The sequence below is a fragment of the Sciurus carolinensis genome, chromosome 5, assembly GCF_902686445.1.
Source record: "Sciurus carolinensis chromosome 5, mSciCar1.2, whole genome shotgun sequence".
Taxonomy (NCBI): domain Eukaryota; kingdom Metazoa; phylum Chordata; class Mammalia; order Rodentia; family Sciuridae; genus Sciurus; species Sciurus carolinensis.
The window spans coordinates 26,033,423-26,047,763 of NC_062217.1; the positions used below are offsets into that span (position 1 = coordinate 26,033,423).

At 41.0% G+C, this 14,341-nt stretch overlaps 1 protein-coding gene across 4 annotated transcripts in view; it reads left to right on the forward strand.

Moving 5' to 3' along the window:
* Positions 1–14,341, forward strand: part of Mtus2 (microtubule associated scaffold protein 2) — a 380,442-nt gene that overhangs the window by 309,751 nt on the left and 56,350 nt on the right. The window contains exon 1 of one of the 4 annotated variants that reach the window (XM_047553966.1): positions 5,159–5,590. The exons of the other annotated variants lie outside the window; for them this stretch is intronic. Coding sequence (XP_047409922.1) covers positions 5,537–5,590 — 54 coding nt within the window. The 5' untranslated portion in view covers positions 5,159–5,536. Of the gene's footprint in view, positions 1–5,158; positions 5,591–14,341 lie in introns of those variants that run through there. 4 annotated transcript variants of the gene reach the window in all.

Here is a 14,341-nt window from a genome sequence, read left to right on the forward strand (position 1 = left end):
GTTATAACACCAGCTCACCGGACGGAAGCTTTAGAGGCAGACCAGCATTCAAAAAGCTCCACTCTATCAATAATTTCTTAGCTTCTTGCGAGTTGTGCAATCTCTGAGTCTCAGTTTTCACACCTGTAAAATGGAGATGTTATGTGCTTATTTCACATAGCTTTGCAAGAGTTACATGAACTATTTCGTGCAAACCCTGAGCACAATACCTGGCATCTGTTATCAATTATTTGTTGCTCCAAATCAGAGTGTTTGTATGGTTTTCTCTGATGAGACATAACATTAGGCTTTCATGTGGCTTTTCTAAATGCTTGTTCCAACCCCAGTGTAAAAGAAACATGCCAGGAGTACAAATCATCACAAATTTTTTTTAAATATTGGGAGCCAAAATGTCCCTGATTTCAGGAGCCTGTATTTCAGTTTCTTATTATCCCAAATCACAACAGTCTAAACTCCTGTTTCCTTTGCTTTTAAGAAGTCTAGTTTATTTTCCAGGAGTCCAAGCATTCCAAGGACTTCCTGGAGAAAAAAAAACAATATTTTTTCTGGTACTGAGGATTGAACCCAGTACCTCACACTCTAGCACTGAGCTACACCTGCAGCCTCTTGCGAATCTTTGTTCAGAAGGTGTCTTTTTCCTATTCCTTACCTGGCCCTGTGCTCCAGAGGCCAATAGGGCTTCCTCAAAAGGAATGTCAGTGAGCATTTCGCCTCTGCCTGGAGTCCAGGCTCCTTTCTGAAGGCCCCCAAAGAAGGAATTGCTTCCTTCTCACCTCAGCTCAAAGTCCCATCCTGATTTCTTCATCAGCAGAAGTTGGCCTATGGGAAGGATCACTTTCTCCAAGGGAATGTCATTCCTTCCAGGTGGTGGGAGGGAATAACAGCACCTACTGAGTATGGGATCTCATTACCATTCCCAACTGAGGGAAGCAGAGCTCAGGGGAGGATGCGGGTGAACGATTCCAGATCTGGGCCAGGACTTGTACAAGATGAGCCTAGGGTATCTTCTAGTGTGGGGAAAAAAGCAAGTCAGACCGACTGTCATGTTGAAGGACTCAGGGCAAGAGAAAGATGGGAGTCACTGAGCATCTAAGAAAGATAAGTTCAGTGGAGCAAAGCCTATTGTGCATATCAAAATTAAGATGCCACCTCATAACTTATAATGATATTTTGAAAATGTGAGGGAAGGCAAATGACCCCCTCAACAACAGCCTCACTGGATACTGTTGCAAGGCCAAGTGTTTAGTCCAAAAATTGATTCTTCAAAGGAAAGGAGGAGATGCCTTTAACTTGCCTTTTCTATACATACCATATTGTAGGGAGTTGAAATAATCTGAGTTGATAAGTAAAAAAAAATTAGGATAGTGATGAGGAGGAGAAGGAGAAGGAGGAAGATTTTGCAGTGCTAGGGATGAACTGTGCCTTGCACATGCTAGGTAAGTGCTCTGCCACTGAGCTATACCCCAACCTGAAAAATTAATTTTTATATAAAAATTTCAATTAAGAAGTATAAAAAGACAATCAGAACATCATGTTACACCCCCTCCAATGAAATAATCAGTTCAGGTAGTAGTTATGACTAGATGAAACTGTTAGCTGAAAGGTTGGTGAGGAACCTGAAAATGATGGAGATGAGGTTATCAATCCTGATTCATGACAGCTCACTAACACAGCCTGCCTCCGGATCAAGTGCAGCAGGATGCCCGCGTCACGTCTGAAGTATCATTACCCCCACAAAATTGAACTTGAATCTCACCCAGGCTTGAGAACTAGATCCCATCTAAAGGGCTGTAGGAAGGGGTGCAATGACATTACAAGGAAGCAAAGAGGCAAATTCAGCTTCTGGGACTTTCCTCAAGACTGCTAGCCCAGTTCTGAGCAAGGCAGTGGCATGAGGGAGTGAGAAGGGAGGGTGAGGTTGCTGCCCATCAGAGACCCAAGAGACTTAAGACCTAATAAAACACATGAGCCTGGTCTGGGTCCTGATTCAAAGAGACAAACTATTTTTTAAAAAAATGTTAGAAACCAAAATTTTGTTATGGGCTAGGTATCAGATGCCAGGGACATATTGTCCATTTTATTTGGTGTTTTAGTCACACTGTGGTTATGTAAGAAAATGTTCATAATTTTTAGCAACATATACTGAAGCACATTTAACTGTTTAAAATACTTTAGCAAAGGTGGAAAAAAGAAAAAGAAGAGGGACAAAAGAAAGGTGACAAAAATCTTGATGATTGTGGAATCTGAGTGATAGGTTAATTAAAAAAAAAAAAGTAAAAAAGGAATAGATGAAACAGATGTGCCAAAATCTTTGTTTTCAAATATTTTCTTTTAGTTGTTGATTGACCTTTGTTTTCTTTATTTATTTATATGCGGTCCTGAGAATCAAACCCAATGCCTCACACATGCTAGGCAAGCGCTCTACCACTGAGCCACAACCCCAGCCCCAGATGTGCCAAAATCTTGATTGTTGTTGTTACTGGACATAGTAAGAGGAAGATCCATTGTATTTATCTCTGTTTTGAGTATACTTATACTTATTATTTTTATAACATGGAAACAAAACAAAGAAGACCCAATTCTAGAACACTGGAACACTTCTCGCGACGTGGTTATGTGTGCTGAGATCATACCATGTGTGCAATTTCCGGATGGACTAAGTCAGCCCTAGACTTGTCCTTTAATGCTCTCAGAACACAGGAAGAGAAGCCAAACTTTCTTTATATGATTCTGCAATCTCACCCTCATCTCCTTGGACAGTGCATTAACAAGAGTTCTCATACGTGGCCCAAGAATAAGCAGCAGCAGTTTTCTACTAAAGTGTAATATAAATTCTAATTTAGAAAGAAATCACTTCCTTAGGCAAACTATCTGAAGGAGAAGATCATTTTTGCCTGAAGAAAACATTCTTTACATTACTCTGGGGAGAGGTTTAGCTTTGTGCAATCTCCCTGTTCCCTCTGGCTCTTTCTGCGAAAGGAGCTCGGTCATCTTGACTTCAGGGATACCTGGTGTACGGGGTCTCTTTGCCTCCAGGTGAATTCAAGTCACCACTATTTTTGTTTAATTTTGGTAAAATTCAAATTAAAAATTTACCATTTTAACTGTTGTTAAACACACAGTTCAGTATTGTTGAGTTTAGTCTCCAGAACTCTCTTCATTTTGCAGAACTCGAAGTCTGTACCCACTAAACAGATCCCCATCCCCCCGGATGACCAACATTGTTCTGTCTCTGAATTGCTGACTCTAGGTTCTCATATAAGTGGAATCATGCAATATGTATTATTTTTATTTAGTTTATTTTACTTAGCACAGTGTCTTCAAGATTCATGCAGGTTGTAGAAATTTCTAGTGTCAAATTTCCTGCCTTTTCAGGCTGGGGGTACAGCTCAGTGTAGAGCACTTTGCAAGAACAAGTCCCTGAGTTCTATCCCCAGCACTAGAAAAATAAAAACAAACTTCCTTTTTAGGGCTAAATAATATTCCATTGCATGTATGTACCATATTTTCTTTATCCCTTCATCCTTAAATACATAATTTGGTTACTTCTACACTTGGCTATTGTGAATAAGGTCGTTATGAACATAGGTGTAAAAAACAACTGCTTCTTACAAGGTAAAACTTTTCTCCCAAGGTTTCAAAAGTTCTAGAAACATCTTTCAGTCCAGGTTCAAGCTCAAAATAATGGGTGTGAGGCTGGCCCAGTCTCACTTCCAAAGAGCATAGAAGCCTGTGAGAGGAGGCAGCCCTGTCCCAACATCACAGAGCCCAGACAGTTAGGGGTCCTTGGCTTTTCCCTAGTACACTTCTTTTAAAACAATAAAAACTGAAATATGCTGGCAAGAGGCTAAAAAGTGAAAATTAGCTCATTCACTTGTTTTCTATTCTGCAAGGGTTGGCTGCCATTCCATAGACAGCATGCGTGTTTTCAAAGCTTCATTCTAAACTTAAATGAATGCATATGCAAATGAATATGTTCGCTTTGCTTTTGATAAAAGTTTACTTCTCACTCAACAGTGGATCACCTTTCCATGAAGTAGGAAGTTTTCAGAAACCTAGGGTATTTCCTATTTTTATGCTGTTGCAAATGATGCTGAATTGAATATCCTGATGCCTACACTCTTGCATCGTGATGTATTTGTTACTGTAGAATAGAAGGGAGAATCTTGGGTCAAAGTGTATGGATATTTTAAAATTTGGTAGGTATGACCAAACTGTCTTCCTAAAGGATTATACTATTTTATCTGGTAACTTTAAAAAAGTTTGCACTTATTTTGTTACATTTAGCACAAACATCCCAAACATTCCACTTTGTCTGTATTTGATCACCAAATACTTTTGTCTTTCTTACAAGTAAATCTACATAGCCTGTACTAACTACTTAATTAAAATCTGCTTGGAAAATCTCAGTTAAATTAGCAAAATCACCTAATTTCAGCAACTAGTGTCTTCTTCTAGCCAAGGCAAATTTATTGGATGAAAAGGTAATCATGTATTTCTGCTAATGATAAATTTTGGAATTTCTCCTCTGGGGCATCAGGACATTAGAAACTTGCTAATATTTGCAGCTTTTATTTTCAGGATGACATAAATATATTATCAAAGACCAAGTCCGTTTTGAAGAGAACTTTTGCCCCCTTCTCTTATTTATTTTTTAACTGTTCAAAAAATAACACATTGCCTTCAAAGATCAAGTCCTCTAAGCTTTTGTGCCAATTCGATTTGAAGAAATATCTGGAGAAATAGAGCCCAAATCGCAATTTTAAATTACCTAAGCCACTTGAATGGTGTGTGTATGTCGACCCAGGCCAGAGATTTCACAATTGTTTCAAAATTATATTTCAAATGTAAAGATCTCAACCACGAAAGTCAAACATGGTTTATGGCATGAAATTTGAAAATGGTTCTTATCTGCAACAAACGCTCTTGGAGGAGAGGCCCTAGCCATCGCGCTTACAAACACTGTGACTTCTTAGGAAAACAGAAAGCCAGGATTTGAGTAGAGGCACGCCGCTCTCAGCCTTTGGGTGTCCTCAGGCCAGTGTCCCTGCAAGCCCAGGATCTCCTTTTGTGTGCGTCCTGCGTCCTCTCCAGGCGTGTCTGCGTGGTGCAGAGGCGCATCCGCACTCGGGGAGGGCTGGGAGCGGCTGCTGGCTAAGAGCAGGCTGGCTGTCCTCTTGGGGAGATGGCATTGGCGAATGCTCGGTTGTTATGCGACTATTGATTTGCCTCACTCTGAGGATTCCAGGGGCAAAGTGACCCTCCCGGCTGCCTGTCGCCTCCCTTCCTCCCGCCCGCCAGTTCTCCCTCCCGCAGCAGGATTCCAAACGCTGCCGCTCCGCCCTCCTCTGCCTCTCATTCCTCTGGCTCCTGGATACCTGAAGTTATTAGGAGAAATAAGGTAGCCGAAGGGACCACATGGAAGTTGTGACAGCTCCCGGCGGCGCGCCCCTTTCGCGTGTGCCGGTTCCTCTGCTTAGGAATTACCGCTGACACGTTGAAAGCAGGAGGTCCCCTTGCCAACCAGCCTGCCGGGATGGGCCATTGCTGCTGCAAGCCTTATAACTGCCTTCAGTGCCTGGACAAGACGGTACTTTGCCTTCCCTCTCTCTCTTCTTCCCCCTCCTCCTTTGCCAGGGCAGAGAGAAAGCCGCGAGCCAACCGCCTCTGTCCCTCGTCTCCCTAGCATGCGTGTGCGCTTTGTTGGTGCTCAGGACCCTCCCTTTACCCGTTCCAGTGTGCTGAATTGAGTGGTGTTCACAGAAACATTTGGTCTCACATACTCTGCAGTGCCTTACATAATTTTGTATTCTGCGGTCACAAATGGAACTGTTGCATTTTCCTGAAATAGTAGGAACATCTTAAAATCCAAACTGCCAAGAAATCCTTGGAATATTCTTAATGCATTGTAATGTACCTGGGAAACCTAAGATGTTCAAGAGTGGAATGTAGGTTAGCCAGGCATGTTTTTCTTCCCCAAGCTGGAACTTTGAAAGTTTCTTTCTCCCGCCCCCCTCCCCCCAGCATCCATCCTTGTAATTTATATCCATAATGTCAGAGGAAAAAGCACACCCAGGTGTAGTTCACCCACATCAGAGAGGGCTGAATAACACAGATGAAAACCTGAAGAGCCAGGGAGTCTGAGGGTGTGTTCGACTATTCACTAGAAGGAAAATTCACAGCCAGGGAACTGAAAATAGAGTATTCATGAGAATCGTATGGCAATTCCGACACAAAGCCTTTCTTTGCTTTTGACACTTGCCTGCTCTGTGAGCTTACAGAGGGATTAGAATATTCTTTTAATTTCAGCACTTGATAACTGTTGGCAAGAGCTCTTGTCTCTATGATATATTTTATTATCATGCACATTCGAATTTCTCAAAGATGCATGAAATGGGATTTCACAGGGGCTGAAATTGCCTCCTTTCTACCCATGTGGGCATCAGCTACTAGATAGCTTGGGGTATAGTATGTGACCAGGTGAAGGAAAATATATGGCTTAATTTAAAACTCATTACAAGGCAGTCACTGGGGAACATCTTACTTATCAGTTCTTCTTATGAACTTTGACCTAAAGTAGGCTTACGTACCACCCCAGAAAATTAAACTGATACCTCAAAAGTCATTTAGTATTTTTGTTCCAATAGAAATAACCATTTCAATGGGTTTGACTTTTGCCACCCTGAGTATGAACCATATGTCTCTTATAGCAAACAGAAATACAAAATATTTGCACTCAATCATCTGCAAACCCAACATTGAATGGGTTAAGCTCTTTGTAAGAGAAGTGGTCACAAAAAGGAGTCTAAGGAAGCTTTATAACAATGGTTGTAATAAAAGGGAAAGATCTGCCCTGTGTACAACAATATTATAAAGTTTCTATTCCTAAGCCCTGAGAGGAAAGTCTTAGAGTCTTAAAACATTAGGCCTTTAAGAAAATATATTTTAAAGTGAGTCTGTCCCCATTTTTCTTTCACTTCAAGTTCCTGAAAAGAATTTTCCCTGTATAATTCTTGAATTCAGAGATTTGGGGAAATAATTCATTGTTATTTTGTCTCTTTAGCAGTGTGACATTTAAGTAGTTTTTAAATATTTTAACTCAGTACAAATTATTCTTAATGGATGAAAACTTAAAGACTTACACTATGCCTATGAACTTTTCCATTATGTTCACACTTGTATTTCTTGGCTTACTATATTTCAGAATAGCATTCCATTTGAGGTTTTATAGATATATATTCATAAGTGCTTTTTAAAGGAATTGACGACTTTCTTATTTTAAAATAAAAGAAGGGATTGTTTTGCTTATTTGCTTACTTTGCAAGATAACTTCACAGGCAGTCTGCCCAAATCACTTATTATTTGATAATTACCTCCTGGGCAAGCATTGTGTAGTAGGATAGTATGGGATTCTGCTGCAGTTTCCAACTTCAGAACTCAGTACTCCTGTAAATGCCACAGTAAAACCCTTCAGGGTCTTAATCAACTCCACCCACCTTAGCAGGTTTGAAGAGGTTTGATAAAACTGTTGAGAAAATCTTCCGATTCCCTTTTCCCTTAAAAAAAATAAATAATAACACTTCCTCAGCACTTTATATAGGTACGGAATAGTAAACCTTATTTTTGAGAAGTAAAAACAATTTTTTATAGTTCATTCTTTGTATAGCTAAAGATGTTTTGGAAAACATCTTTAAAGATACTTTTATTTAAAGATACTTTTAAAATCATCAGTTTCAGAGGTGGGGCTAAGAAATTGGAATCTGAACATGCTTCTTTAGCATTTGCTTACTGGAATTAGCTTATTGGAGAAAACTAGAATCTTGTCTAGAATACAAAATGAAAAAAAAAATTTGTTGTTAAACAAATAGTTTGCAAAAGTTATTTGTGCTTATGTACTTCCAGCTTATAAAACCCATCCGATTAGCAATATTTATTTCTGGTTTACTCTGTCCTTGGTTAGTATGGGAACTATTAAAGAATTCTTAAAAGGTACAGTCAGTTATTGTTTTGGTTGTATTTCCACCTTTTCCAGAGAAACCATAAGTTGGGTAGGCAACAACAGCATATACGGAGCACTTAACTAAACAGTAGAAAAAGTCTGGGGAAGAGTAGGTGAAAGTTCTGTGATTCTGACCACACCTGTTTATAGTCCAGGGAAAAGCACGCACAGAACCATGAACTAACTTTCTTGGAAAAACTGGAACATGAATTACACTTTGAAGCTTGTGGTGGAATTCTACTGAACCCAGGGGAAGAAGGAATCTAATTTCAAGCAAAGAGTGCATGAGGAAAAGTGTTTTCACCCAATTGGATGACATACGAGAGGGGAAATCTCAGGGCAAACACAGTGGGAAATACAGCACAGAGGGATCCTGGGAGGATTTTCTGAAAATTCTAGATTTAGGTCTTTTAACTTTAAAATAATTAATTTAAAAGTAGGGACTTATCTTGAGTTTTTGAGCAGAGATGAAATCTGCAAACATATTCATCTGTATGTATGTTGAGAAAAAAGGCATGACCCAGGAAGGTCATTGGAACACTGGATGGATCCCAAAGGATCCGTGTTCATCTGTGGACTCAGTGTGGTCGAGGATGAAGCCTCAACTCTGCATGTACAAAAACTTCTTATCCTTAACTTCCCAGAAGCAATCCATTTTAGGAAGCCTGAATTATTAAGAGAAGACAACTAGATGTGTAAACTAGAATGCCAACCTGTTTTTTAACAATCAGAAATATAACTCGCAAGAAGCAAATGAATGGCAACAAGCCTGATAAACATGTTATTTCATTTGAGGATTAAAAGTCTAGCTTTGAGACATTCTGATGCAAATAAAATCTGAACCACAAATCTTGTTATTTAAGAATCCAGTGGCCTCTGAGTCTGAAGGGCCCATGACCCATCCCCCCTCCTACCTGCACTTAAGAGGACTGTGTGATCACCGTTGACCCTGGTGCCTGTCTTTTCTGAGCTCCTTTGCTGGCCAACTCCCCTTGTCATGAACTTGTTCCTTCTCATGCTATCTTTAACAGATTGAGTGTGTTGCCAAGTCTTGCTGGATGAAGAACTATCCTGTTCCCTGTAGAAGCTCCTTGCATAAACTAACCTTTTATGGGTCATTTGTAAGCTTGGTTACAACTAGAGGCAAATCTTATCTACCTTTTATTTAAATTCTTGGTAGAGGCGGGAGTTGGGAAAAGCCACCTCTCTATTCCTCCCGGGTATGTGTGGGGCTCTGAGGGTAATGCATTTGGGAAGGTGATTAGAGAAAGGCAAGTCCAGAAAAGAAACTTCTTCAGTGCAACGTAAATAGATTAAAAATCATGGTATGGGCTAATTTTCCTTTCTTCTGCACTTATTCCGGGATGTAGGATTTCCCAGCATTACTTACTTAGATTAGTATTCCTTCCCCTTGGCCCCATTAATCTCTGTCCTTTCCAATTGTTCATTAGTAATCCAGATATAGATTTCTCTTATATCTCAGATACGATATTGCCTCATTACCTACAGCCTCTTAGGTAAACTGGATGTTTCTATTTAACCATGGACTCTCCCTGCAGTATGGATGAGGTCAAAGGTTGGAATTTTTAAGTTTAGTCATTCTTATTTCTTCTAACACAAGGTTCGACTTTGCTCGTTTTGCACACAATTAGACATTTAAACGTATTGAAAAGTATTAAATTTGAATGATATTTTGCCTTTGATGGATTAATATTGAATTATATTTCAGAGAAGAAAAGCAAATCATTATACAAAAATACAGTGTTCTTAGTGTTAATTACATGCGAAAGAAATAATATTTATTGATGAACTCAGACATAGTATCAGTGCTGCCTTCAAGCCATAATAACTAAAATGAAAAATAAAAGGTCAATCTACCTCCCAAGGGTTTTTTCCACAGAGCCATATTATGAATCTGGCCAGTCTTCATAATATTCATATTGAAAATGAATGCAGTGTTCACAAAAGGTGCCAGGAAGACAACTCTGAAGATGTACATATTCTGCTGACGTCACCTTGTGGCTGGCTCATTTAGAAATAGGAAAGCAAACGTTCCCTTAGTAAAACAAAGTTCCACTGTGTTGAAATAAACCCTAACCTGAAGTCAAGGGTGAAAAGCAGTATTGTTTTGGGGAAGAATAGAAATTTTCTTAACTGCTTGTTTTGCCATTTAGTATGTGTGTATGTCATGTGTGAATTTTTAAAATTCACAGTGGAAAGGATGCAGATATTTTCTCAAATGCCAGAATTCCATAAACTTCTCAAATTATCCCTCATTGTGGCTCTTTTGTTTGACTTTGGAAAAACTGGCAGAGCCTTATGCGGTTGGATTTTCCAGATATGCACTGATTTCAGAACAAGCTAAAAACAGGAAAAAATAATTGAGAGAGTCTTCTGGCTTACATAGGTAAATTTTCTTTCCTCTTCTTAAATATATGTGTGTGCATAGATACAAATATATATATATATATATATATATATATATATATATATACACACACTTGTGTTTTGTACTTGTCTATTATATATATATACACACATGTGTGTATATATGTAAGTCTGTGTGTATATCTGTGTATCTATGTATCTACAAATATAGATATATACACAATCCTGTGAGGAAGAATATGAGCTGATAAAAAATGCTCAGAACTACAATGAATTTTATGAAATTGTTCTTAGTACTCCTGGAAATCAACCAAGAATTCCTATAGAACATATCACAGAGGCAGGAACCTGGAGAGAAAAAGAAGAAAGGCCCTGGGCCAAGCATGGTGGCACATGCCTATAATTCCAGCTACTCAGGAGGTTGAAGCAGAAGAGGATCAAAAATTCAAGACCAGCCTGGGCAACTTAGTGAGACCCTGTCTCAGAATAAAATAAAAAGGGCTGGATAGATAGCTCAGTGGGAGAGCACTTGCCTAGCATGTGGGAGGCCTTAGACTCAATGCCCAGTACTACAAAATAAATAAATAGTAAGAAGAGTCCATCTAGTGGTGTGACAGAAGGTACCAGAAAGGCTCAGGTGCTGTTTTGTGTCACTGGTTCTCCTGGTCTTTCCCTTGTCACTTTAAATCCCTCTGTTTATTCATCGTCTGGTCTCAGTTTAAATCTTTAAGACAGCCTTGCCCCAGTGAGTTAAATTATGTTGTATTGTGATTGCTTATGCATCGACTGACTCCTGAGAGACAACCTCTTCAAAAGCAGAAACACCCTGCCTGGTATGTTATAGTCACTGAGGAATAATGTGTTGTTTTGCATGAGTTTCCTAACGCTGGATTAATTAGGGGTGAATGCACCTCACAATCACCCAGTATTCATTTTTAAAAGTAAACAGGCAGTGCGGTTGGTTTCTCAGTCAAGGAGGGCCTTAGGTGACCAGTGCCCAAGTGTGGAATCTCACGGGTGATGCTAACAATGAGAGGCGTTTCCATCCCCTGTTTCCACCAGGTTCACAGGGTGGCATCCACCATCTGAGCAGAGAACTCCCGTTGACCAAGCATGTTGAAATAACAGAGTGTGGCAGCTTTGCTTGGGGCCTGGCCACACATCCAGTTGCTTGAAGTTAATGGAATGATGAGTAGGTTGTAGGCTTTCCCAGGTTCCCTAGCTAGGAAAAATGAAAGGCAGCATTCCCCCAGGAGTTGGGGAAAGGCCTTGGCCTTGGGATCCAGGTCTAAAAAGAGGCAGACCAGCAGTGATACGTTTGGGTGTAGAAGTAAAGGGGGTGGTGACTGGACATTTCATGGGACTAACTCATCTGGGACTCCATCTTTGAATGACTTACATAGACCACGTTGAAATGAATGGAGAACTAAGAGTACAAAGGAGAGAGAGATGCGACTAAATAAAAGAGGTAGCTAAGAAGATGCAGCTGCTGGTTTGGCTTATAGAAGAGTGTTCCAGCGTATCCAGGTCCAGTTAAGCCTGTCGTGGAGTAAACAGTCACTTCAGAGGAATGGCCTTCTTCAGTTTCGTGATTCCTGGACTCTATCACCAGGATAGTTTGGATGGTTAAGTACTGTATGCTATTTTTAGCCCTCTTGAGTGAACACAGGAGCTCATGTGCTTGGCACCAATTAGGAATTTTCCACTCATCTCCCATTTAGGGAAGCGCTGATCTAACCCTGGGCTGTCAGAGAAGTCCTTGCTCATATTCCAGTCATCCCACCCTGTCATCACCCCGGACTGCCTGAGGTCGGGGAACAACACAGAGGAGTGACTTGAGATCTTTTCAGGGGGATCCCTGAGTGTTCCCCATAACTGAAGGGCCCCACATGACAAAGACCACTGCTGGATTCTGTTGAGCCAGGATGGATGGGGTAACACTTCTGGTACAGAGTAGCAAGTGGAAGGTTCCTTGAAGTTCACCTCTTGTCTGAGGGCCGCTGTGCCTGCAGTCACCGCTGTTGACTCATTTCTTTGCAGGGTCACACTACGTCATTCTGGTTTGGCTTGCAGGAAGCCAAGAGCAGCTTGCTTGATGCAAAGAATTTATAAACTAGAAGGGTTGGTATCATTTCAGAAACAAGCACTTAAGAAAGAAGAGTTGTTGCCAAGCTGCACAGGCTGGCTGGCTTTCGTGTACTCGGCTGAGCTGTGCCAGTATCTTCAGCAAGAATGTGTTCAGAGACCATCAGAATGGCCCTTCTAGAGCTGTCAGGGATAACTAAACAGCTACCCTACCTGAAGTTACAGCCCAATGGAGGCTGCACGGAAGATGGTCCAAACACTGGAAATGTACCACGATGCAAACCAAAAAATTAAGAACTGCAGACTCTGGTGGGTAAGGAGTGAGGCAGCCAGGGAATGTTGCACGGAGTCAGATCAGTCAGAAGCTGACTCTGCCTCTCCCCAAGTCAGACATGAAGAGCTGTGTGGTACAATGTGCAGATCCAGTCTGAGGACCAGTGCAATTTGAATCTGGAGATTGCATTCATATAAGTGAGGAGAGGAGGGAGCAGTCTTGGTGTGTTGGTGTCTGATGGAGAGCGAGGGTGCAGGATTGGAACCCCACCTTTGCCATTTCCTGGCAGATTGTACAGGGGCTGGTTACTTTCCTGAAGAGCCAAAGCTCCCTACCCCATAAAAGGGGAAAAAAAAAAAAAAAAAAAAAAAACCAGGAGTCACTGGACAATAGAGTTGGCACTTGCATCTGTGGGTTCTGCAGCCACAGATCCGACCAATCACAGATCAAATGTATTCAGGAATAAAATCACATCTGATTGAACATGTGCAGACCTTTTTCCTTGAAACCATCCCCTAAACAACACAGCATAAGAGCCATTTACCTAGCATTAGGTTTTATAAATCATCTAGAGAGAATTTAAAGTCTGCAGGAGGGTAGGCATGGGTTATATGCAGGGACTTGAGCATTTGTGGATATTGGTGTCCTGGTGGGGGCTGGGGGTCCTGGAGCCAAGTCAGTAGATACCAAGGGACAACTTCTATCTGGAATAGTGAATGAGGTACAGGGCTCACCCAGCACCGGGCCTGGCCTATAGACTGTGTTAGGTAGAGGTTAGCCTTGATAATAACCCATATTAATTAGTAAATAATCTTTAGCCAGAACTTATTGGAGTTTAATAATTTCTCATCCTTTCCCATCCTTTTTTCAGTACAGTAACTGGGAATGAAACCCAGGACTCTTGCATGCTAGGCAAGTGCTCCACCACTCAATAACATCCCCGACCCTCCCCATGTTCCTTGAATTTTACATAACTTATCTTTGGCAACCCACCCTTCCTTGGTAAGGCATCTGATGACTCTAGTTCGAAACTGGTTGGTTTTATAGTGTAAGCTTAAAAAAGATGGCTGTGTGATACTGGATGGGGTCACCTCGTTCAGCCTTTATTTATTTTATTTCTGAGTGTTTTGTGCTGCTGGAGATCCAATGCTCTCTCCCACTGAGCCACGCCCCCAGCCCTCATTCAGGCTACTGGATCTCTCTGATGAAAGCTTGCTTGCTCAGATGGAAAAGGTTCGGGGTCTCTAATCTCATTTCTATTTCCTTCCCACTTTTACATCTCTTCTTTATCTGTCTTCTTTCTTCTCTTGCTTCTTTTTCTTTACTCTCTCATTCCTTCTCCGTCAATCTTACTTGTTTCTTCTAAAGGCCTGGCCACCAGCATCAACATTAGCTTTCCACTGAAGTGATTGAGTCTGTGGTCTTCATCCTCTACCTCCTCCACCACCAGTAGGTAGCTGCCTGAGGCCTGTCCACTCAAAGGGCCTTCCAGGCCAAATGCCTGACTAGTCTGTCCTGCCTCTTAAAGTCTCCATAGCATCTCCCAATAGCACCACCTGGGGACCAAGCCTTTAACACATGGACTTTTGGGGGAC